Genomic DNA, 27,197 nt, shown 5'->3' with positions numbered 1-27,197 from the left:
GGAAGGGTCCCGGATTTTAACCATCCTGAAAATACCTGGTCAACTTTGAACCATTCAACTACAAAGGAAAATGTGACCACTTACTACACTTGCAAGATGAGTACAAGCCCAGGAGTGATTCACATCAAGATCTTTCTTCTAAACGATCCTTTGGTGATCGCTTAGCATTCTACAATTCAATGTTACTAAAAGCCATTGAATAGATGTGCAACCTCTTTAACCTGCTGCACAGTCATTACCAAAGGAAAGCTTCAGAGAAAACCTCACCTGCCTGAAAGTGGTGCCTAAAGGGATGCATTCTCAATTACTTGCAGGCTATTCTTGTGATTAGTTTTTAAAAATGTTGGTGCATGGGCAAACAGCATCTCAAGAATACTGTACGATAAACACCCATTTTGATCTGGATATGAACTGAAATCTGGATTCAGGCCCTGGGCCCAAAAATTAGGTGTACTCTCTAGCAGACAGCATAGTGTGGGAGTGGAGTCCTACTTTTAGCTTACAGCTACAGACTCCACCGTCCATCTACTAGTCCAGTCTGTCCACAAGTCATTCTGGCACTTCATGCCTGGGTCGAGAAGCCGAGGCTATTCTGGCGATGTCTAGAAACTGCTGACACATCCTCTGCGGCAACCAATCAAATAGCCAAATGAGACAGAAGCACTCCTCATGGGACTGCAGGGAAGGTAAGTGCTCATACACCGAGCATGTAACAGTATATCACAGGAACAAGCCTTTCAGCACACGTCTATATGAATCATAATGAAGAAATGAATTATTCCTATCAGCCTAAACATGACCCCTTCTCTTTCATTCCCTGAATGTTAATGTGCATGTCTAAATGCCTCTTGAACACTACCATATTTATTTAATTTTGTTTTATTTATTTAGAGATACAGCACAGAACAGGCCCTTCTGATTGGATTGTGAGAGCACCCAGAGGAAACTCACATAGTTTATGGTCAGAACATACAAGTTCTTACAGTCAGCACAAGAACTAAGCTCCGAATGGCTGAAGCTGTAATAGCATCATGCTAACTTTTACTTCCACTATTGTCCTTCCCCCTTTAAACAATGCACTACAAGCACCAGTAACTCCATATTTAAAAATTCCTCCACACATCTCCTTTGAACTACCTCCCTCTCATCTCTAGTGCTTGACATCTCTATTCTGGGAAAAGGACTCTACTTTCCCTATCTATGCCTCTCACAATTTTATGTATTTGTATCAGATTGTCCCTCAGTCTCCACCACTCCAAGGGAAAACAATACAAGTCTGTCCAACCTCTCCTTATAACACTGTTATCCAGGCAACATCCCAGTGCAGAAGTGGTTTTGCCCCTCCTAATCATCCACACCCATCCTATAACACTGCAACCAGAACTGCACAACAAACTCCAAATGTGGTCTAACCAAATCTTAATTCAGATGCAACATGCCTTCCCAAGTTTTAGACGCCTTGCCCTCACTGACAAGGCAAGCATTCTGTACACCTTCTTTATCATCCCATCTTGTATTGTCTGGGCCAGATGGAATCACTCAGCAGGTCAGATTTTATGCACCATAGTTCAACAGGATGTTAGTGAGTCACTGGCTCGATAAGCTTATAAGCTGCAGAGAATCTTTGAGTGTGGTGAATTTTTCATCTCATTAACTGCATAAGCTCTCCAGTCCACCTTGCTTGAATTCCAATAAATTAAAGACTTCAATTTGATCACAGGATGCAAACCCATTTTAGCAAGAATAACTTCAGAAATTGCAGCTATTTTTTCCTGGAAGCCAATCATTAAATTTCTTCCTGAGAAAAGATATGAGTTATGGACTGTAAAACATCTTCCAATGCACTGATTCCTATGCTCTAGGCTGCTTGAGACCCAATCGTAATCACGCACTTGAATATTTGCCACTGGGTAATGTAAGAGCGGGTGGTGGGATGGAGATACATCTCTACCAAAGGAGGTGTAAGGTGCTCTTTCCCTTCACTAGCCTGCAGGTCACCCTTGGTGCAAGGAGTAACACCTGCTTCGCCCTCCATTCAGGGTAACATGGGAGGAGATGGTGGATGCTCAAGTCCTGGTTATGCGACCATTGACGCCAGACTATCTCTGAAGAGTTCTGATAATGGCTGGGGACACCTGTCTTGTAAAGTCACTGCCCAGAAGGCAATGGCAAACCACTTTTGAAGAAAAATTTGCCAAGAACGATCATGGCCATGGAAAGACCATGATCACCTACATCATGTGGCATGGCACCTAACGAACGAACAAATACAAGAAAGCTTTTGAGCAGTAACAAGTTTTACAGAATGCACAGAAACCAAAAAAAATGTGTAAAGCCACATTCCCAGTAAACGGCCAGACAAAATAGAGCATGGTAGAACGCCTCATATAATGAGGATCATTACTTTTCAATTTATCACATGAAATAAGACATAAGTTAATCAGAAAACGTTTTCTTTCAAAAAGAATATGATAAGATTTAGTGCAATTGAATAGGTTTTTAAATTTTCACGACTTTACCAGTGTAAAGAGCCAATGCTCCAACACAAATGTATTCTGGCTCAGAATTGATCTTTGCCTCCAAATCTCTATAGTAAAGAATTTGTGACTCAAACTCAGACAGCAGGGGACTTCTTTCCACAAAGTCTTGAATTGCTTCATCCCTCTCTCTCTTCCAAATGTGGTGGTAACACTTGAACTTTTCTAAAGCTGTAAGAACCTCCTAAAGAAAAGGCAAGAAAGGGAGAAAACATGCCATTTACAATAATAACAAGTTTAAGATAATGAAAAATATCATAAGCAGACCATAACCATTTGTAGATTGTTATTCTACAAGTTATGCTGTTGCATTAGGTATCAAGCAATTACATAATTTTGTATCAGTGTATCTCTACACCTGCTATCAAAGATACAGCTAAGATTACAATAAAATTTCTTACATAGCAGTACATTTGTAAATATGTTTGAGTAGGACTTTTGTAATGGAGTATACATGGGGTCAAATTCAAACTGTAGGTTTAGCTTCATTGTCTACACAGGGACAAATAGAACATAAATTTTGTCCCAGATGATCATCGAATCAAAAAAGAGGGTATCCAGAACATGCCCTCTTCTCATTATTACCATCAGGGAGGGGGTACAAGAGCTTGAAGACCCATACTCAACATTTTTAGGAACAGCTTTTTCCCCACCATCAACAGATTTCTGAAAGGTCCATGAACCCATGCACATTATGTCTCTGTTCCTCTTTTGCACTGTTTATCTATTTATTGCAACTTGTGGTGATTTTTATGTCTTACATTGTACTGCTGCCATAAAACAACAAATTTCATAACAAACATCAGTGATAATAAACCTAATGCTGATTCTAATTTTAAATTGGACAAAGTTTCTGTTGCGTGATAGAAGCACTGGTGAAATTGGGTATCATCACAAAGACCTATTGATTTCAGTCTCATATGACTCACTATTCCACAGCTTCCCACCTTTCACATTTCCTCACTGAAATTTGTTGTCATCTGATTCTGAAGGGTCAAACATTTATCTTATGTTTAACAGCCTAGTTCTTCACTCTCCAGCTTGAGGGAGGCAACATCTCAACTTTTATCCTCTAAAATTTTGTTTGATTAATGTGATCACCCAGCACACAATATTCTCCTTCATGTGCAATCATAGAACTGGCATGTCAAATTAGAATAAATATTTTCATCCCATAAAATTAAGTTTCCAGAAAATGGAAAAATGGTGAGAAAGATTTAAGCCCTTCAGTAGATAAAACATGCAACCACCATTGCCTTCTAAAAAAAAACAAAGAAAATTGTGCTCACTTTCAAAAAAATTCCTGACACTTTGTTAAACTCTTTAAGGAAGTCAAGTGAGTTCACAATTCATTGCAACACATGACTGGGAATATTAAATAACCTCAGAAATGTCTCCCCTCTCACTGTCGTTTTCCCAGTCGGTATATGCCGATTTAATTCCCTTTATCTGCTTCCCTCCTCTGTGTGTGTGTAGTTTGAACTGCAATATGCACTCCAGAAACTATTCTCTCATGCATCATGTGAAGTATCACCCAAACACAGAGCCAGAATCAATCAAGTACACTGGGAGACATTTGCATTCATTTCCTGAATATTTTCAGAAACACATTAATCACACAAATTTGTGCTATATAAACTGTCCCACTATTCCAAAATCATTAAAAATCACCTAAATCTCTGGATTAGACCTGGAAGAAATAATTCAAAAAATTTTCTAATTTTATAGTGAAAAGAACCTTTTTTTTGAAAATTTGCTGTTACATTTTAAATCTTGTATAATTTCTCCTGTAGGAAACATGTTATTCTATGAATGCTTGTTGCTGTCTCTGGAGGGCCGGAGGCTGAGGGGAGATCTTACAGAGGTTTATAAGATTATGAGAGGCATAGACAGAATGGACATAGATAATCTGTTTCCCAGGGTTGAAATGTCTAATACCAGAGGGAGAAGGGTTAGGTTCAAAGGGGATGTGAGGAGTAAGTTTTTCTACTCTAACAGTGGTGGATGCCTGAAATATGCTGCCTGGTATGGTGGTCAAGGCAAATACATTAGAGGCTTTTAAAAGACTTTTGGATAGGCACATGGATGTAAGGAAGATGAAGGGATATGGACATGGTGTAAGAAGGAGAGATTAGTGTTTGGGTGCTTTTGATTTTCTTTTTAGCTGGTTTGGCACAACATAGTGGACCAAATGACCTGTTCTGTGCTGTACTGTTCTATGTTCTATTTTCTAACCCTCCCAGTGGCCACAGAAGAAAATGAAGAGTCAAAAATAATAAATCTGAATTTCTAATATTAAGCTAAGTTACAAAATGTACCATTTTCTACAAACATACAGATTCAGCGCGGTGTTAAATTATTTACTTTGGCCACCTCTACAAGCAAAGTTACCTTTTTAGTGGAATTGATAGCTGTACTAAGCACAGATCCAAGTTTAATAATCTCCTTATTCTCAGAAACACATCTGTGGTAGTTCTTCAGTTGTAAAGCAAATAAAGAGTTCACAGATGCAGAAATATCAGAGGTGCTGCCGTCTAAAAGAAAAGACAACAGACTCAGGAGGAATACAGTATAAGAAACTGCTCTCTGCCACTTTTAGACAACCCAAGAGGAAACTCCTCTTGGCTATATGCTTACTAGTTATGGGTTTTATATTACACATGATGATTCAAATTTAATAACGAGCCATATTACAGCTTGTTAAGAATCTCTTTTCCCAGCAGCATCTTGATTTCTAACCAAAGAATGCTGAGAAAGAAACTGTTATTCGATGCACTAGTTGATACAGAGAACCATATAGAAACAGGCCAATTGGCCCTCTGCATCTATGCTGACCCACTGCACCTTTCTATACTAAACCCACTTGCTTGTATTAATTTCACATATCTCTACACTTCGCTCATTCAAGTTCCAGTCAAGATGCCTCTAAATGCTGACTCCACAACCTCCTCTGTCAGCTCATTCCAGACACCAACTACCCCTTAAATGAAAAATCTACACCTCATTTCACTTAAATCTTCTCCCTCTCACCTTAAACCTATGCCTACTACTTTCAGACATTGGCAATATGCTCTATATGCCTCTTATAATTTTAAGAGACTTCCATTATGTCACTTCTCAGCCTTCTTCACTCTGGAAAAAACAGACGTTGCCTGTACAACAACTTCTGTTAACTCAAGCGATCCAGTCTAGGTAACATACTTGTGAAACTTTTCTGTGCCCTCTCCAGCTTAATCACATCCATACAATACTCCAAACATACAACTGTAACACAACATCCCAACACCTAACTTCCATTCTTTGGCCAATAGAGACAAGCATGCCATTTGCCTACCAGACCACCCTGTCTCCCTGTGTTCACATTTTCATGGATTTATCAACTTATACCCATAGGTCCTCTGTTCAACAACACTCCTAGGATACTGTTGTTAATTGCATATCTCCTGCCCTAGTATAACATCCCTAAGCGCATCACTTTACACTTATCGGAGTTAAATTTCATCTGTCATTCCTTGGTCCACCTTCTCAGTTGATTGATGTATATTCTGTAGTACCCTCACACAACCTTCTTCACTGTCCAGTCCACCACCAATTTTGGTGTAATCGGCAGCCTTACTAATCATCCCACCTCTGTTCTCATCCAAGTCATTAACATAGGTGTCAAACAACAGTGGACCCAGCACTGATCCCTGCAGCACATCATCGGCCACAAGCTTCTAACCTGAAAAACAACCCTCCTCTACCACCAAACTAGCTTTCAAGGAGAATGCGAACAAATACATTATCAAAAATGCACCAAAACCTTTAATTTCAGTGCAGCTGCCGACTGCGGGATCTGACATGGACCAAACTGAGAACTTAAATTTTCACTTAAATATTGGTGCTTCACAGAAATCCAGATATTCTCCAATGCTTACCAAAACAACAATGTAGGGTGAAAGGGTATGGGACAGGCTTGGTTAATTACTTCAAAAACATACGAAAAAAATGCTGTGTTTTAAAATAATTGCATGCATCTCGGAATAATTTGTAACGTTACCAAGAACACTCCTGATTGCAGCTTCTGAGGCTCCATCTTCCCAATCACTCTCTCTGCTCCTACGCCTTATCACTAGACTCTTCCTTTCACTCATTTTTCTCTGCACGTGTAAGAAGAGGCAATTATTAATAGAAAACGATAAAGGAGTTTAGAATATGCTCAATTAGCAGAACGTAAAATAATTAATAAATCAAAGTAAACCTTTGGAATTCTTTCCTTACTCCACTGGCCAACTCCTCTTGAGACACTAACAATATACTCCACTGCTTTGGTCAGAGCCTGTTGTACTTCATCCAGTGAAGGTATCATGGTTATGTTAGGAATTGACAGTGTAATATTAGTTCTAAAGATTGGGTGGCTCGACTGCTTCTGTTTACTGGAATGGTCATTTTCTGTTAAAAAAAAATTGCAAGAATACACTTAAAAGATGAACTGTTAAGAACGCCTTCCCTAAGATCTGATAAACTCCTTTGAATGGTATTTAACTTTATTTCTACAATTGCACTGACTCAACAATTGTTGCTGCAAGCTGAGAGTGAAGACAGAAAAATTGTTACGTCACTCTTTAAATTGGCAAATTATGAATGTGTAAAGGCCAATTATCTATTTTCTGTCTGCCTGTAATGCATTTGTGTTGTGTGTTTTATTTTGGGTCATGGTAATTAGTCACATGGGTTTGGACATGGCAGAAGTAAATGAGCATCATCACATATTCACCCTTTGAGCCATTAGTTTAGTTAGAGATAGACAGAGCAGGGGATGAATATTTTTTATTGACCACTATCTTCTCTTATTAAGATTATACCACTAATTCCACAAACTTCATTAATGTTGTTAACTTCATTATTGCTATTTTTGATTGCTTTTCTTTGCTGATTTCATAACAAAGGATTGAACATACTTTTATCAACTTGGAACTTAGTTATTTGGAAGCACATCATACAGTGTTAATTCCCTCACTCAGTCTCTCAGTGGTTTTTCAAGTAGCCACTACAAGAACATTTGAGGAAATTTAATATACTCTCTGCCTTGCATCGACATAACAATTTTATTGAAATTCTGTCAGCATTTTTTTTTAATCATTGAATTCACATATGCCAGTAATTAATGCTCTGCAGAAACACATCAGCAAAACATTTAAAATCTGCCTGAAATCCTCCTTGCTGTGCAAGCATCTATTAAATCAACAGCGCACTGTTTATCATACTAATTGTACAATGTTTGCATTGCACTGACTCATACCCATAAAATATAGGAGAAAAGATGAATGAATGCGTTTGCGAATTGTCTCGAGAGTGTTGCGGGTGACCTTCAGCAATGCATCAACATTCCGGTGGCTGAAATAAGAAAGCAATTCTCGTGCTTCTCCTTCCATTGACTCCAAGTCTTTCTTTTTCCTTCTTGTTAGTGGAGATGAGGGGTTGCTGCTCACCTGGTGGCTTCCATTCTGAGAGAAGGAACGTTTCTCACAGTTCCTTTCTTTGGCTAGAAGGATATTTCATAGATTAACTACAGTTTTATTTCCCCACTGGTTTACATTAGGTGAATTTGAAATAAAAAGAGTGTTTATCTATTTCATACCTTGTTAATGCAGGAAACATTATATATTTAAATATGCATTACAATAAACCATATTCAGATAGCATATGAATAACAATAAATATCAACTTTTGCCATTCTGACACAATTATTGTCAAAAGAACAAAAGGCAGCATTTGCAAGTCTTCAATATTCAATGTCATTGTTATTTCACTATTTTACCTTCACGGTCACATAGTTCTTTTCGTTGTTCACTTCTACTGCTCCCTTTGAACTTTTGCTCTTCATCTCTACTAGACTCAGTATCAAGTAACATGTTTATAAGTTCATTGGCTGCTTCCTCAACTAAAGAACTTTTACTGTGCAGCACTTGCGCAGCCTTCACACACAGTTCCTGGAAAAACAAAATACACTTAAGTTACCCAACATGCAAAAGGCAATTTAATTGGGAATCTGGCATTCATAGTACTATATCCAGTTGTAGGTTACTAAAACACAGCAATTACTGGAAATCTGCTGAGCATTCATAAAAATCAAATGAAACTGCAAGCCACAGCCTTGCAGATTCAATATTGAATTTTCCAACTTACAATTATGTGCTTACTCTTATCAATATCAGAACCAGCAAATTTTGCTCTGAGTAATCTATCTGTGACATTGGCTCAGTTTCTATCCCCCCTCTCCATTAGCACTCCCCACCCTGCTATCTGCACTTCACCACACTTCTTTTATCACCCTCTAGGTGCAACTATTAACAACTTGTACCTTCGGCTCTAGCCCCAATGTACTGTACGTATTCCCTTTGTCCAATCCATTTTATCCAAGTTATTTTCCTTTCATAGACAAAGGTACTTTGACCTGAAATATCAACTGATTTTCTTTCCACTGATGTTACCGTTCTAACAGTTTCTGTTTTGCTCCAGATTCCAGGATCTGCAATCTCTCCTGTTTGCAACGGCTGTTCTGCCTTTCATAATTCCCATCTGTGCTATTGTTATTTTCCTCACATTTTTTAATTAACCAGAAAGCATCAAAATCATTGCGGCACTTATCCAACACTGAGCCGCACCCAAACACGTTCTATTTCCCTCTGCTCACTCCCCCTCTCTAAGCTTATATCTATTTGTAATCTCACTCTTCTGATTCTGGTGAGGAGTCAATGAGCTGAAATGTTAAGGAGATATCATCAAAAAATCTTAATATATTGTTAAAATGTTTCTTTAGACATGATCCGTATTTAAGACACAAATGTTCTTGGTCAGTATAAAGCTAGGCTACCTAAGACTTCGCACAGTACAGTAGCAATTTTATGTATCGCACTGTACTGTGGCTGCAAAAAAAAAATCAAATTTCATGACTGTGGTGAACTACATATACCTGTCTGGACATGCCCCCTGCTGACTGCTCCTGTGGCTCCTCCCAAAGACCCCTGTATAAAGGCGATTGAGGCCTGAGCCCGGCCTCTCAGTCTCCAGGATGTAGTATGGTGGTCACTCACTGCTTGTTCCTTCTTCCAGTCAATAAAAGCCGATATCTCGCCTACATCTCAGAGTGAGTTATTGATGGTGCATCAATGACATATGTGAGTGATGATGATAAACCTGATTCTGATATTTGTCTCTATTGTGGACTGAAGGTGGGAAAAGGGCAGGGAGGCATTGGGAAAAGGGGAAGAGCGGAGAGGAAAGGGAGCAGCAAGAACCTGCATGACATTCTGTAATGATCAATAATGTTTAGAATCAAATTACCTTGCCTGGTGTCTAGGGCTGGGTTTGCCTGCATCTATGTCATCCACTCCCTCCGCCCCAGCACTCTTTCTTTGCCACCTGTCTCACACCCCTCCCACAGTCCTCCACTCTCACCATTCCAAACATCCTCTGCTCTCGCCAGACTTACAAACTCACTCACCACTTCACGCCCAAAAAAATTAAGTTACATGGAATCCATTGAGATAAACATACATAAATAAATACACACACATTTCTTCTTCTTTGGCGGTAGAGATGGCAACCATGGCTGCATTTCTCCTGGCTCTCTTCTGCTGTCTTCTGGTTGTTCTTTCCATCTCCAGAATATGAACATCATTCCTATACAGCGGTCGCCAAGTGTTACGGTCAGCAGCAACATCCTCCAGGTCCTCAGGTCTGATCTTGCACTTCCTTAAACCATTCTTCATCTGATCCTTATAGTGCTTCTTCAGCCCTCCGGCTGAGCATCGACCATGATGTAGCTGGCCGTACCACACTCTATGGGGTAGCCGACAAGGGGGCATCCTTATCACATGCCCCAGACCCTGCAGCTGACACTGGATGATCATGGCCTCAACACTTCTGCAGTTGGTCTTTACAAATATTTCAGTATGAGGCACCCGCTCACGTCAGGTAACTCCCAGGATGCGCTGAAGCGCGCCAAGGACTTGATGTGACAGCTGTAGGTTACCCAAGTTTCACAGCCATAAAGGAGGGTGGTGACACAGACCGCTTGGTATACAGTGACCTTTGTGGAGGGACGAAGGCTCCTGTTCTGAAAGAGTCTACGCCAAAGTCTCCCAAAGGCAGCTGATGCCGGTTTAATGCGGCTCTGGATGTCGTTGTCAATGCCGCTATCCTCAGAGAGAATGCTCCCCAGATATTTGAAAGATGGCATTATTGACAGCTATTCATCACCAACAACGAAGGCAGGTAGGGCGCGCGCACACACACACACACACACACACACACACACACACAGAGTTTGTTTTCCATAAACTGCACAACTAAACAAGAAAAAAAATTGTTGAGGATTTTCAGCAGGCTACACAACATCTACGGAGAGAGAAAAGAACTAAACATTTAATTGTATGATCTTCAGTAACAGATCATCAGCCTCAACTTTAAAGTTTGTTCCTTCTGCAGAGATGCTGCCAATTTGCTTAATATCTCCAGCATTTACTTTAATTTCAGATTTTTGCACCTGACATTGTTCGGCTTTTAATAACCATATGAACAATTAATAAGAACTCTTTAAAATTTCTGAAGAGATGGTGAAATGAAGGTATTGTTGGATCCTGATGCTTTTGTGATCCAAAAGGTTCTTTGGAAGTCAAGAGTGAGGCATAAAATTTGTAGCTTACGATCGCTTTGTTAAGCATTACAAGAACAAAGGGGGGGGGGGTTCTTCTTGTAATAGGTAAGATTACTGAAAACATTAAATTCTGTTGATAATGTTAACCAATCAGACAGATTCGAGTAATATGATACCTGCCACACAAACCAAGTAGCTTCCAGGAAAATAGAAGCAATTGTAACCACCAGAAAAATCGCTGATTGCATGTATATAGGTATTAGGTAATTATATTAAAATACCTACATTCATAAGCACAATAAAGTTAAACAACAAGAAAAATAACAATTCTATAGACAATCCAACAGTATCTTCATTATTGTTTAACCTTTTTGCTCCACCTTATGCTGAAAACAATTAGAATCTAATGTGTCATAATGCAACCTTGAGTAGCTAGTTTTTATAAACTGGTTCAGTTGGATTTTCAGATTCTTGGAGAGCCTGATAACAGGAAAAAGAATGATAATGAGAGAAATCTATTGTAAAGTCACTTTTGTGTCAGCAACCACTCACTTTCTCTATGATTAGTTGATTTGGTTTCCTACAAGGTTTCATAAAAATTAACAAGCTAGCTAGAGAAAATAATCAATTTAACAGTGTCAACAGAAGTCAACAATGCCTCAACTAAAATCTAAAGAAACATCCAAAAGTAATTGTTTAATAATCTAATAATGTGATCAAAATTAACTATAATTAATTTTCATAATCATGTAATTATTCATGATTTTTAAAAATCTGTTGACTAAATCCACCTTCAATTTGAAGATAGTGTGTTCATAAGTGTATTTCACATACCTTAGTTTTCCCTATAAATTCATCACATGTAATAGGGTCTTCCTCAGGTAATTTACATAACTGCATGGTGCTCATATCTTGAAGTACTGCATCAATGCGAAATTCTATTAAATCATTTGCACGATTCAGTAAGAGTTCAAGTTCTTCTGCAGGATGTCAAGCACAAAATTGAAAACAAAAGTGGTTCTTATCAAAAGATTCTATAAATGTTGATTATAATAAAGCAAACATTATTAATACAGTGTATGCCTCAATTTATTGGTTCTCCAACTTGCCACTGATGCAAGTTCAGAGGCTGATTTTAATCCTTGGTGAGATGCTCTCAGACCTACTCTGAATCCCTGTGGCCAGAATCTGAAACACTTCCCCTGCGCTCAAGTACTTCATCTCCATTGTCATTAACATACACATCTGTTTTCTTATTTGGAAGAAAATCAGCAAGTGAGGTAGATTAACCACTTTCCTACTGATGTCTGTGATTGACTTGTTAGACAGCTCTGGTGAAATCCAAAGGGAGCATGAAAATAAAAACTCTAACATGTTCAGAATGGAAAGTTTATTATACATATATACGGAAGTATGAAGGAAAATAATTAAGAATTTAAGATATTTTATTTGCAGTTTACTAATACACATCATGTAAACGTAAAGAGCTAGCCATCCAAGATGGTTCTTTGATCACAATCTAATTCATTAACCAACTTATCCTAATTTTTAGATATAGTTGAAGTTATAAAGTTATGGAACAACTATTCCACAATTATCATCGAACATATTGAGTTTTCCAGAATTGGTAAGGGTTTTATTATTCAAACATGAAAAACATCTGTCATAACTGGGAATTTCCATCTGAAAATTACCTCGCCAGCAGCCAGATTTCTGGAATACAACACCTAGCACGGCAGCTAAGCAGGGGAAATTCAAGTAGGTTAATAACCACTTTAAGAAGACCCCCATCTAGTTCACTAATGTCATTCATGGAAGGAAATTTGGCATCCTTATTTAAACTGGAGTACACCTGACTTCATGCCCAGTAATATGGTTGACTCTTAATTGCCTTCTAAGTTCAGGAGTAATTAAAGATTTCAGCATTGCCACTGATACCCACATTCAGGAATATACAAATAAAGAAAACCCTTGTGAGTACATTATCATTTTTTAAATATTTTAATCTGGATGTTTCACAGTAGGTTTGGAGAGGCCTGTACTAAGTAACTGAATATTTCCTCTTTCAATATTTTTATTAATGTATACAAGAATATATAACAAATACAGAGTATATATATAAAAAAATTTACTAACAGAATACAGACAATAGAAAAATTGAACTGTATAGGACTGAGTAACATACGTGTATATAGTACTCCGGTAATGATTACTAATACTGCAAATTTATAAAGAGTATACATTAGGAATTTATATATAAAATCTAGCCCCTACCAAGAAAGCCAATGGGTAAGAACAAGGAAAAAAATATTTTTAAAAGAAGTGTTGCTGTTGTTAACAAAGAATAACATAATTAATAACATCTACTTAGAAAAAGAAACCTTTCACAAGTTAAAGTAGTAGTTCATAAAAGGACCCCATGTCGTATTAAAGTACTGTACTGAATTAGAAATAGAACACCGAATCTTCTCCAAACTAAGATGAGTCATAATGTCTTCTAACCACTGCATATGAGTAGGAGAGACTGCTTCTTTCCATTTAAGCAAAATACGTCTTCTCACCATAAGTGAGATAGCTAGAACATACAAGTCTGAGGGAGTTAAAGTTATATCTTGAGTTCCGAGAATACCAAAGAGAGCAGTAAGAGGATTAGGTTCAAAAATTAGTGTTAAAAAGTTGAGGAAAAAGTAGAAAATAAATCTTTCCAAAATTTTTCTAAGCTGGGACATAACCAAAACATATGAATTAACGAAGCATTGGCTGAATTACATTTGTCACAAGTTGGAGAAATATCAGAATAAAAACAGGATAATTTCTCTTCAGACAAATAGGCTCTATGTACCACTTGAAATTGTACCAAAGAATGACGAGCGCAAAAAGATGACTTATTCACTAATTTCAAAATGTCATTCCAATCTTCATCAGAGATTTGCATATTCAGATCATGCTCCCAAGCTTGCCTAATATTATGTAAAGAAAGCTGCTTAAACATAAGCAGTTTATTATATATATTAGAGACTGATCCATCAAAAAAAGGTTTCAAATTTAAAATATCATCTAAGAGATTCTTATCTGAACTTGAAGGAAAGGTAGCCAATTGAGAACACAGAAAATCTCTAATTTGAAGGTAACCATAAAAATGAGTTTGGGGGTAAGCCAAATTTGATTGACAACTGCTCAAATGATGCCAAGTTCCCATCAACAAATAAATCCAAAAATTGTCGAATACCCAATCTATTCCATTCTATAAAAACTTTTATCAGTAGTAGAGGGTAGAAAAAAATAATTACAAAGAATGGGACTAGAAAGGGAAAAATGAGATAAACCAAAAAACTTCCTAAATTGCGACCAGATTCTCTAAGTATGTTTAAGAACTGGGTTATCAGTAATTTTACTGAAGGGTAAAGGAAGAGAAGATCCAAGAAGAGAAATAATTGAGGCATTTTTAACCGATTGAGCTTCTAGTAAAGTCCATGGTGGACAGTAGTCCCTCTTGATATAATATGACCAAAATGTGATATTCCTTATATCAGTTGCCCAGTAATAGAATCTGAAATTAGGTAAAGCTAGACCACCATCTTTATTTTTCCTTTGAAGAAAGACTTTGTTCAGCCGGATTGTTTGTTATTCCACATGTAAGAAGAGAGAATTGAGTTCAAAGAGTCGAAAAACTCTTTGGAATAAAAATAGACAATGCTTGGAAAAGATATAAGAATTTAGGTAACACATTCATTTTAATAGAATTAATATGGCCTAACAAAGATAAAGAAAGAGGAGACCATTTACTAAATAGCCTTTTAAGGTAACTCAGTAGTGGAATAAAATTAGCTTTATACAAATACTTAAAAGTTTTAGTAATAGTTATTCCAAGATAAGTAAACTGATTAATCATAACTTTAAACGGAAGATTGGTGTTTATTGGTATCAGGTTGTTTAAAGGAAATAATTCACTTTTATATAAATTCGACTTATAACCTGAGAATCGACTAAATTGAGAGAATAAAGAAAGAGTGGAAGCTAAGGAGTCATTCTCATTGGAAATAAAAAGTAAAATATCATCTGCATATAAAGAAATCTTATGAATAGTATTATCTCGGGTGCTACCTGTAATATCCTTGGAATCACGGAGTGCTATGGATAGAGGTTCTAGAGCCAAAGCAAAAAACAGAGGACTAAGGGGACAGCCTTGTCTCGTTACCTTGATATAGGTTAAATGGTTTAGAGAGTTATGAATTAGTAAGAACCTGAGCTGTAGGTGAGAGATATAATAGTTTAACCGAACGAATAAAATTAGGTCCAAATTTAAATTTTTCTAAAGTCTTGAATAGATAATTCCATTCCACTCTATCGAAGGCTTTCTCTGCATCTAAAACCTTGTTAGAGGGGGAATACATCACATTTAATAAACGCTGAATGTTAAAATATGAATAGCGGTTTTTAATAAATCCAGTCTGATCTGATTGTATAATGAACGGTAAAATATTTTCAAGCCTTCAGGCTAAAATTTTAGACAGAATTTTAGTATCTACATTAAATAAGGAGATCGGTCAGGAGGAACAGTCAGCAGGATTTTTATCTTTCTTCAAAATAAGCAAAATAGTTGCTTGATAAAAGGATTTCAGAAGTTTACCTAATTTAAAAGATTCAGAAAAAACAGCGGACAATTGAGGTATAAGTAGTTTAGAAAAGGTTTTATAAAATTCACAAGGAAAACCGTCTGGTCCTGGAGCTTTACCAGAGTGAAGAGCCGCAATAGCTTCGGCAATTTCGGAACATGAAATGGGTTGATCAAATTGGGACAAGGTAGGATCAGAAAGTACTGGAATATCAATTTTCCTAAAGAAGCTGTGCATTTCTGTGTCAGAATATTTCAAGATTCGAGATACAAGTGTATTTATCATGCGTACATCAAACCCATACACAGAAATGCATCATTTGTGTTAACAACCAACATACCTGGGGCAGGCCATAAGTGTCATTACACATTCCAGTGCCAACATAGCATGCCCATAATGCTCGGCAGAACACACAGAACATAACAAGCAACAAAACAATAGCAGATAAGGCCTGTTCCTCCCTCCATCCATGCATATAGGCAGTCCTCTAACCCCAGGGTAGGATGTCTTCTTCAGCTTCCAGCAGACTAGGATTCAGACTCACTGACATTGTTCCTTCAACGACACCAGTGGACTCACAGAGATTCACAGATTTGGGGCTCCAGTCAATGGGCCTTGACCTCCAGATTTCAGATTTGTCCCTCTAGCCTCGATCTTTGGCATCAACCCAGGACCTGCTGATCACCAAACAGGAGGCCTCAAAGTGCGGTCTCACCAATTCATGAACCCAGGGGATCATCGGACTTCATTCCTCCTGTCGGCACAGAATTTCAACTCTGGAAATAGTCGACAACTTGCTGACCCCGGGGGCCACCAGCCCTTGTCAATGCTGGTCTGCCAGCCCAACATCCAGATGGACATCACCAGCCCAGTTCGCAGACATCCAAAGTCCGCATTACTGGACTTCAAACAAGGAGCAGAAACTTATAACCCAGGCTACCCTCCAATTCCCCCACATCCTTGTCCCCAAACCAAAACCAGATACCTCGCTCTCCACTCTGTATCCAAAATGTCACTATTATCCTAAGAAAAGCACTATAAGACCAAATAAAACTGGGTCACAACCTAAACAGAGGTTGCAGCTGGGCTCCACCTTACCTATTTTGGAAGTGATGCCCGTTAAATGGTAAATTTGTGATAAGAAAATGAAGGAGCAATACACGTGTACTACAATTAACCCATTTTCCACAGTCTACTTCTAAACTGTGCATCACGAACTTGGAAGTTTGAGAAAACAATTTTGCAAATTGATTGACAAAACATATTTTTGGATCACTTTCCATTTAGATTGCACAATCTATCAAGCTGGTATCTTTCGAAGTTTCTCAGAACACGTCTCAAGGTGTTATCCAATTTCATTTTCCAACTACACTTTTGACTTTAGTAAGCTAAATCCCTTATTTGAGCAAGCTGAACAAAAAGTCAAGATTTCCCAGATGATAAACGAGATATTCTTCACAATTTTTAAATAAAAAATAATCTCTTCAAAGAGTTGAATCTAAAATGAAAATTAAACCTAATGTATTTTCTTGATCCAATTGTACTTCCTGACAAGCACAGGCTCACTTTCAGAACAATCAGCAGAAGAAAGAAAGTTCTAATGTTGCCATGAAACATTCTGCTAAGCAACTAGTTTGTCTGTGAAAGGAATTTCCGATGGATGTTGAGGGGAACTGGTGGACATCATGAAGAGGGACTGACCAATTAAGTTACAGGAGATGATGATTGCTCTGAAGACTGTCATAAAATAATTAACCTGCCTTTTATCAAATAATAGTAAATTCCATTATGCAAATAGATTTGGGAACTCAGTCATGCTTCTATCTGCTAATCCCACACATACTATATAAACTTACCTAAAGCTTCAGAAACTCTGCTCAGGAATTTATCAACATTCAGAGAAGTCCAATTGAGAGAGGTCAAGCCAGGCTGCAATGCATTATCCACTTTGATTAAATGAGGACCCATCAGTCGCTCAAAAAAACTTTGAATTTTTGATCTTATTCTTCTGTTTTCTGACAAGATCATCTAAATAAATGCAAAAGAACAGCATGATTTGTCTCACAAATTACAAATAATGTGAACATTTACAATTTAATAATACAAGCAAAACACAAATTCAATCTACAAAGCACGATATTTTTGACTGATTGAAGTCTAGCTTCACCTATTACCTTCTAGCTAGTCCCCCTTCCCCTCCTTCCCCCAACTTTTTATTCTGGGGTCCTCCCCCTTCCCCTCCTGTCCTGAAGAAGGGGCTCGGCCTAAAACACCAACTGTTTATTCACTTCCAAAGATGCTGCCTGACCTGCTGAGTTCCTCCAGCATTATGTACGGTGCTCTGGATTTCTAGCATCTGCTGAATCACTTGTGTTTCTCAAGTTATTTATGCTTAATTTCCCTTAAAAGAACCACTAACATTATACATCCTCTTTTCCGCAACGTTCTAAAGTTATACTTGATAGATTCTATGATCGTAAATGAAAAGTGTAAATAATAATTAATTTTATTCTCCTTTCTGCCTTTATTCAGAATATCTAGATTCTATTCTTCCTAGATTTACCAAGTTTGGTGGCATGATGTTGAGTGAAAATTCTAAAACAAAGAAATCTTCCTCCTGCTTATACCAGGATAATAGACAATCTAGAAATCTTCTGGGGAAGCTCCTAATTTATGTAAATGAGTATGGTGCTGTAGCAATTAAATGCACAATGCTGGTGTGATAAGAGCATTACTGAGTCCCCAGGACATTCTGAGATCTAAATATTAGGAAGCTAAGGAAACCCAGTACATATGGCAACACATGCAAGCAATTAGAATAAAAAATATCTGGTGGAATTAAGAGGTAAGGCAGCATTTGTGGGAAGAGGTATTTAATTAGCAACACACAAGATGCTGGAGGAACTTAACAAGTCAGGCAGCATCTATGGAAATGAATAAACAGTCAATGTTTCAGGCCGAGACCCTTCTTCATAACCGGAAGGGAAGGGGTAAGACTCCAGAATAAAAATGGGAAGGGAGGGAAAGGAGGACAGCTGGAAGGTGACAGATGAAGCTAGGTGGGTAAGAAAGGTAAAGTCTGGAGAGGAAGGATTCTGATAGGAGAGGAGCATGGACCATAGGAGAAAGGGAAGGAGGAGGGGCAACATGAGGAGGTGATAGGCAAGCAAGAAGGTTAAGAGGGCAGAGAATGGAATAGAAGGACGAGGGAGGGAGAGTGTAACTTTTTTTGTCTGGAAGGAGAAATCGATATTCATGCCATCAGGTTGGAGGATACCTCAATGGAATATAAAGTGTTGCTCCTCTACCCCAAGAGCGGCCTCATCTTGTCACAAGAGGTGGCCATGGACCAACATGTCGGAATAGGAATCGTTATTAAAGTGTTTGGTTACCGAGAAGTTCCATTTGAGGAAAATGGGGCAGAGATTCTCAACAAAGCAGTCCCCCAGTTTATGACAGGTCTCTCCAATGTGGAGGAGGCCACATCAGGAGCACCGGACACCATGGATGACTCCAGCAGATTTGCTGTTGAAGCGTTGCCTCACCTGGAAGGACCGTCTGCGGCCCTGGATGGAGGTGAGAGAGGAGATGAATGTGCAGGTGTAGCACTTTGGGCGCTTGCAGGGATAAGTGAAAGATTAGTGGGGAGGAATGAATGGACAGGGGGAATCATGGAGGGAGCATCCCTGCAGAAAGTAGAGGGTGTGGAGGAGGCAAAGGTATACTTGGTGGGAAGGTCCCTTTGGAGATGTCAGAAGTTGCAGAGGATGATGTGTTGGATGTGGAGGCTCATGGAGTGGTAGGGAAGGACAAGAGGAACTCTATCACTGTTAGGGTGGCAGGAAGATGGGGTGAGAGCAGATCCAGGAAATGAAAGAGATGCGAGAGTGAGGGCAGTGTCTATGGTGGAGGAAGGAAAACCCCATCCTTTGAAGGAGGAGGACATCTCTGATGTCCAGGAAAGGAAAGCCACATCCTGAGAAGAGATGTGAAGGAGACAAAAGAACTATTTCAGGTCAATAACACTGACTGTGCTTTCCCCACAAATGTTCCCTGGCCCTCTATATCTAAATATCCTCAGTATTATATTTTTGCATGTACAGACATGCTTAATTCAAACATATGAAGGAAGATCACGGGTAGGTCCTTCTAACCTATTTTTCCATTTAATAATCTGATACAGACTGTAATTTCCCTCCTCCCCTTATTCACTCTGAAGCAGTAGAAGCTACAGTCCTTCTTTCGTGCTTGCAATGCTTCCCTTTTTTAAAAAATCTGAAGCACATAACCAACCAGAGAGTGGATCTGCAGTTTGGGATCCACTGTCTGTTAAATTAGGATAAAGAAATCCTAAATTAAATCTTCACACAGAGAGTGGTGGGAGTGTGGAACGAGCTGCCAGATTAAGTGTTAAATGTGGGTTCACTTTTAATATTTAAGAAAAACTTGGACAGGTACATGGATGAGAGGTGTATGGAGGGATATGGTCCAGGTGCAGGTCAGTGGGACTAGGCAGAAAAATAGTTCGGCACAGCCAAGAAGGGCCAAAAGGCCTGTTTCTGTGCTGTAATGCTCTATGGTCCTATGGCAGAAAAGGTAGTTCTTCATGTGCAGTGCACCTCGTATGTATCTAACTACCCACAGAAAATAGATTTAACAGAGTAAATGCTGAGGATAACCATTTCTTTACTACACTTCATTACTGTGACTTGGTAGTGTAGCAGCTACTGTAAAGCTTTGCAGGGCCCACGGTTGAGGTTCAATTCTTACTTCCTCCCTATAGAAGTGTGAGTTTCCTCTGGGTGCTCCGGTTTCCTCCCACATTCCAAAGACATTAGGGTTAGTAAGTTGTCGGCATGCTGTGCTAACGCTGGAACAAGGAAACACCTGTAGACAACTTCGACTGAGTTGGTCATTGAGTCAAACAACACATTTCACTGTATGTTTCAATGTATATGATAAATAATAAAACTAATCTTTATCTTTCAAAACATTACCTGGAGTCTGTTATAGTTCTTCTTAAGCACATCTTGTTTCTGCTGAAATACTTTGGCAAAAGGGGGAATTTCAAGGCCCATCTTGGCCATACATTCTGTTTCACGTATTAAGATTAGGATTTGAGGATCAAAGTTCACAAACAGTTCCCCTGTCTCCGGGGCTTTCACCAACAATGATGCCTGCAAACCCACCTTTGCTACTTCAATCTAAGGAAATAAATCAAATAAAAGTAATTAATTAAAGAAGAGGCCATTTTGCTCATTGGGAGAATTCAACATTCACTCTATCACAGCACAGCCTTCAAAATATAATTGTCAGTGTTTTAGATCTGGAACCAAATTCATTTAGATATATTTCCTTTTTGAGCCAATGGCTACATTGAATCATCAGGCAAAGAGTTTATTTCTTTTCACTGTGAAAGTAGCTTTTTCACATTGAGCTACCATAACAATTACAAATTTTCCACAATAGTGCAGTGAGATTATCCAATGAATGCCTGAATCTTAAAGGCTAGCAGTCCCAACTTATAGCAAACATTAATCAAAGAAGTTAGGACTAGCACTACAACTGTATCACTGAAATACTCAGTGAGTCAAGCAGCATCTGCAGAAACAGAGTTAACTTTTCAGATCAAAGATTTTGCTTGATATGCTGAGTGTTTCCAGCACATTTTGTCTTTATTTCAGACTTCCAACATCCCCATTTTTAAAAAATTTTCATTTATGAATACCACTGAGTTCTATAACTCACACAAGGCATGGTACTCAGCAAAGTGCAAATGTACAGATTTAAAAAAGCATATTCTCCACATCGCTCAGGAAGACATCAGTATTGCTTTCAAAGAATAGATGTGGTTCTTTTGTTGTTCTGTAGTATTCATTACCTGCCTCAGCCAGCCTCGATGATACAGCACCTCAAACTCCAGCAAAACTTTTGCCACTTTGTTATAGTTGCGAACAATGCGCTTGGCATCTGCTGTCTGCAGGATGCTTGGCTGTTGTTGAAAAAGTTCCATTGGCTTGTGAATCTTGTGGAAAAGCTGTTGGGCCCACAGAATCCTGCCTGCTATTGGTGGCATGTCTCGTGCAATAGGGGGATCATTTTTTTGTCTGTTGTATAACTTAGACACCATCTCAATGTCATGTCCATATTTTTGAAGAACCTTCTGGTTTCTTTCATCCATAGCAAGATCTGATATTTCAAGTCTAGACAAAAGGCATAAAACAAAATCAACCAGTAAAATGATATTCATGTTCCCTAACTTGAATAAGTCCACATCATCTACAAACCTTCCTTCCCTGGTTATTATCATACCCATGTGAAACTTCTGGGCCCCCAAAAACCCCCAAGGTCTTGTCAGCTGATCCAAGAAGAGAAAACACTCTAGAATATGTAACTAAGCAGGAACACTCCCACGGTCCTCTGGCATCCTTATGCAGCACTCAAGTGCAGCAGTTGGAGCAAGACTTTACCCAGTGCCAGCAATCAGTGATTGGGGTTCAATTCCTGTCGCTATCTGTAAGTTTGTACGTTCTCCCTATCACTACATGGGTTTCCTCCAGGTGCTCCAGTTTCCTCCAAAAACATAATGGTTAGTTGGAGGTATAGAAGCATAAAAATCTACAGCATATTACAGGCCCTTCAGCACACAATGTTGTGCCAACCATGTAACCTACCTACTCTAGAAACTGCCTGGAATTTCCCTACCACATAGCCCTCTATTTTTCTAAGCTCCATGTACCCAAAAGTCTCTCAAAAGACCCTATTGTATCCACCTCTACCACCTTTGCTGGCAGTGCATTCCATGCACCCACCGCTCTCTGCGTGAAAAATTTACCTCTGACATCCCCCTTGTACCTACTTCCAAGCACCTTAAAACTATGCCTCTCGTGTTAGCTATTTCAGCCCTGGGAAAAAGCCTCTGGTTATCCACACGATCAATGCCCCTCATCATTTTATACAGCTCTATCAGGTCACCTCTCATCTTCCGTTGCTCCAAGGAAAAAAGGCCAAGTTCACTCAACCTAAGTTGAGTAAGGCATGCTCTTCAATCCAGGCAACATCCTTGTAAATCTCTACACACTCACAATAGTATCCACATCCTTCCTGTAATGAGGTGACCAGAACTGAACACAGTACTCCAAGTGGGGTCTAACTAAGCCCTTATATAGCTGTAACTTTACCTCACAACTCTTAAACTCAATCCCATGGTTGCTAACTGCCAACACACCATACGCCTTCTTAACCACACAGTCAACCTAGCAACAGCTTTGAGTGTCCTATGGACGTGGACCCAAGATCTTGCTGATCCTCCGCACTACCAAGAGTCTTACCATTAATATTCCATTTGGTCTTCAAATTTTACCTACTGAAATGAACCACTTCACACATAACTGGGTTGAACTCCATCCGCCATTTCTGAGCCTAGTTCTGCATCCTATAGATGTCAAGCTGTAATCTCTGACAACCCTCCAGACGATCCACAACACCCCCAATTTTGGTGTCATCAGCAAATTTACTAACCCACCTTTCTACTTACTTATCCAGGTCATTTATAAAAATCACAAAGAGGAGGGATCCCAGAACAGATCCCTGCAGAACACCACTCGTTGCTGTCCTCCATGCAGAATACAAACCGTGCACAATCACCCTTTGCCTTCTGTGGACAAGCCAGTTCAGGATCCAAAAAGCAAGGTCACCTTGGATCCCATGTCTCATTACTTGCCAAGGTCCTTTTCACTGGTGAATATTGAAGCAAAGTATTCATTAGGTACCTCCCCTACCTCCTCCGGCTCCATGCACGTTTCCACTCTCACTCTTTTGGTCCTATTCTCACAGGGCTCATCCTCTTGCTCTTCACATACTTGTAAAATGCCTTGGGGTCTTCTTTAATCTTGCTCACCAAGGACTTCTCATGGCCCCTTCTAGCTCTCCTAATTTCATTCATGAGCTGCCTTCTGGCGCCTTTATAATTTCCTAGAGCTCTAAAAGTACTTAGTTTCTTCAAGCTTTCATAAGCTTTTCTTTTCTTCTTAACTAGATTTTCTACATCCATTATACACCATGGTTCTTTTACCCTACCATCTTTTCCCTGCCTCAATGTAACATAGCTATGCTGAGTGCCATGCAAGTTTTCCCTGAACATTTGCCACACTTCTGCCATGCATTTCTCTGTGAACATTTGCTCCCAATTTATGTTCCCAAGTTCCTGCCTAATAGCATCATATTTCCCCCTACCCCAATTAAATGTTTTCCCACATTGTCTGCTCCTATCCCTCTCCAGGAGATAGAGTTGTGATCACTACCTCCAAAATGGTCCCCCACCAAGAGATCTGACACCTGACCAGATTCATTTCCCAATACCAGAGCAAGTACAGCCTCGCCTCTAATTAGCTTATCTACATATTGCGTCAGGAAATCTTCCTGAACAAACCTAACGAACTCCACCCCCTCTGAAGTGGACTTAGGATTAGTAAATTGTGGGCATGCTAGTTTGGAGCTGGAAGCATGGCTGACTCCAGCACTTCCTCAGAATGTGTTGGTTGTTGGTACAAATCGTGCATTCCACTGTATGTTTTGATGTGCATGTCACAAATAAAGTTAATCTTTCGAATCGTTATGGTACCAAAGTCTTATTTATTTAGAGACACAACTTGGTATCAGGCCTTTCTGGCTCAATGAGTCCAGCCACCCAATTACACCCATGTGACCAATAACCTACTAATATCCCATACATCTTTGGAATGCGGGAGGAAACTCACGCGGCCACAGGGTCCCTGTGATCTGTCTCAGAAGCCGACATCAGGCTGTCTTTCAGCCCTGGTAAGGCTCTGAAAATTTGTGCCAACCAACTGGCGGGTGTATTCAAGGACATTTTCAACCTCTCATTGCCACAGTCAGAAGTTCCCATCTGCTTCAAAAGGGCAACAATTATACCAGTGCACAAGAGTAGTGTGAGCTAACTTAATGACTACAATCCAGTAGCACTCACATCAGCAGTGATGAAATGCTTCGAGAAGTTGGTCATGGCCAAAATAAACTCCTACCTCAGCAAGGACCTGAAGCCACTGCAATTTGCCTATTGCTACAATAGGTCTATGGCAGATGCAATCTCAATGGTTCATCACACAGTCTTAGATCACCCAGACAATGAAAACACCTATGTCCAGGATCCTGGTCGTTGATTGCAGCTCAGCATTTAACACCATCGTTCCTACAGTCCTGATTGCTAAGCTATGGAACCTGGGCCTCCATACCTCCCTTCTGCAATTGGATCTTCAACTTCCTAACTGGGAAATCACAATCTGCGCGGATTGGTATTAAAAACGCCTCACTGACAATCAACACTGGTGCACCTCAGGCATGTGTACACTGCTCTGCTCTCTCTAGACTCATGACTGTGTGGCTAGGTATAGCTTAAATGCCATCTATAAATTCGCTGATGATACAACCATTGTTGGCAGAATCTCAGATGGAGATGAGAGGGCGTACAGGAGGGAGATATACCAACTAGTTGAATGGTTGTGCAGCAACAACCTTGCACTCACTGTCAGTCAACCGAAGAGTTGACTGTGAACTTCAGAAAGGGTAAGAGAAGGGAACATAAGCCAACCCTCAAAGAGGGATCAGATGTGGAGAGAGTGAGCAATTTCAAGCTCTTGGGTGTTAATATCTCTGAGGATCTAACCAGCTCCCAACATATCGATGCAGCTATAACGAAGGCAAGACAGCAGCTAGTTTTCATTCAGAGTTTGAGGAGATTTGATTTGTCACCTAAGACACTCAAAAACTTCTACAGATGTACTGTGGAGGGCATTCTGACAGGCTGCATCACTGTCTGGTTTGGGGTGGGCGAGGTGGGGGGTACTACTGCACAAGACCAAAAGAACCTACAGGAAGTTGTGAAGTTAGTTAGCTCCAGCTTGAGTACTAGCCTCTGTAGTATCCAAGAGATCCTCAAGGAGTGATGTCTCAGAAAGGTGGTGTCCATCATTTAGGACCTCCATCACCTGGGGCTTGCCCTTTTCTCATTGTTACCATCAGGAAGATGACACAGAAGCCTGAAGGCACCCACTCCGCATTCAGGAACAGTTTCTTCCCATAAGACTATAAAAAGTACGAGCAGAATTAGGCCATTCAGCCAATCGAGTCTGCTCCACCATTCCATCATGGCTGATCCTGGATCCCACTCAACCCCATACACCAGCCTTCTCGCCATATTCTTTGATGCTCTGACCAAACTATCAACATCCACCTTAAATACACCCACAGACTTGGCCTCCACCGCAGTCTGTGGCAGAGCATTCCACAGATTCACTGCTCTCTGGCTAAAAAAAATTCCTTCTTACCACTGTTCTAAAAGATCATCCTTCAGTTTTGAGGCTGTGCCCTCTAGTTCTGGATAGCCTGCCATAGGAAACATCATCTCCACATCCAACCTATCTAGTCCTTCTGTCATTTGATTCCTAAATGGACTTTGTACCCATGAACACCACCTCACTTTTACTATTTGTCCTTGCACTATTTTTAATTTAACTATTTTATATATATATAGTATAAATGATTAATTTATTGTTTCAATATTATCATGTATTGCATTGTACTACCACCACTGTTAACAAATTTCATGACATATGCCGATGATATTAAACCTGATTCTAATTCCGATTTTAGTGTTCTATTTTTTCAATGTTCTAGATAATCAAATTCCTTGTTGCAAATACACAGGAATGAATGTGCTTTGTGCTTTTCAAAAATATTTTTGCTTTAATTTTTTCTAAGGCTCAGGGAATATTCCTAATACAATATGCTCGAGCCATCCTTCTCATAAACGCTCCGCTCCAGGTGCGGAAATATAAAATTCACTTTCTTACAATGGTCGAGATGCTAGTTAGGCATAATAGTTCTCCAAATAGTATTAATAAAACTCAAAGTTATATTTTGGGTCATGCATGGCACCCTTTTCAGACCGATGGCATGAAACAAGTCAACCTTTAAAACTAATTATATTACCTTTCAAACTTCTTCAGTAGCATCAGAGCTTGTTCTGTGCCCTTAATTTTTTCAACTGTGCTTTCTATAAATACCTTGAGCTGGCTCTGTGCAAGGAGAACATTTGAATTCAGATTGCAATAATGGATGCAGAAAATTTGAAAACCAAACTTTTACTTTAGTTGTAAGACAATATATAATGCATTTAATCAATCACAATAAGGTACTTCTACTACATAAATCAGTTACCCTAGCAGAAACCCCATAATTAGATAATTCCAGATTGAGAGCTACACTATTCAGTCAATCCTCTGCATTGTTCAGATAGACTCCTTATGGAATCCCCAGGGATCATACAAGAGTCCATTGATTTCCAAGCTTTCAGAATGGAAAATAAAACAACTGAAGGTCTGT

At 39.3% G+C, this 27,197-nt stretch overlaps 1 protein-coding gene across 1 annotated transcript in view; it reads right to left on the bottom strand.

Annotated features, from left to right (window-relative positions):
* dnah5 (dynein, axonemal, heavy chain 5) overlaps positions 1–27,197 on the bottom strand; it is a 231,373-nt gene that overhangs the window by 143,290 nt on the left and 60,886 nt on the right. Inside the window, exons 13-23 of the mRNA XM_059945127.1 lie at positions 26,805–26,890; positions 21,676–21,997; positions 20,792–20,998; positions 17,651–17,822; positions 12,013–12,158; positions 8,338–8,509; positions 7,819–8,061; positions 6,778–6,968; positions 6,577–6,676; positions 4,929–5,071; positions 2,520–2,721 (exon numbers count right to left, since the gene is read on the bottom strand). Coding sequence (XP_059801110.1) covers positions 2,520–2,721; positions 4,929–5,071; positions 6,577–6,676; positions 6,778–6,968; positions 7,819–8,061; positions 8,338–8,509; positions 12,013–12,158; positions 17,651–17,822; positions 20,792–20,998; positions 21,676–21,997; positions 26,805–26,890 — 1,984 coding nt within the window. The remainder of the gene's footprint in view (positions 1–2,519; positions 2,722–4,928; positions 5,072–6,576; positions 6,677–6,777; positions 6,969–7,818; positions 8,062–8,337; positions 8,510–12,012; positions 12,159–17,650; positions 17,823–20,791; positions 20,999–21,675; positions 21,998–26,804; positions 26,891–27,197) is intronic.

Source organism: Hypanus sabinus, chromosome 20 (genome assembly GCF_030144855.1).
Source record: "Hypanus sabinus isolate sHypSab1 chromosome 20, sHypSab1.hap1, whole genome shotgun sequence".
NCBI classification, from domain to species: domain Eukaryota; kingdom Metazoa; phylum Chordata; class Chondrichthyes; order Myliobatiformes; family Dasyatidae; genus Hypanus; species Hypanus sabinus.
Note: the sequence above shows the minus strand (reverse complement) of the source record. Positions and strands in the feature narration are given on the sequence as shown.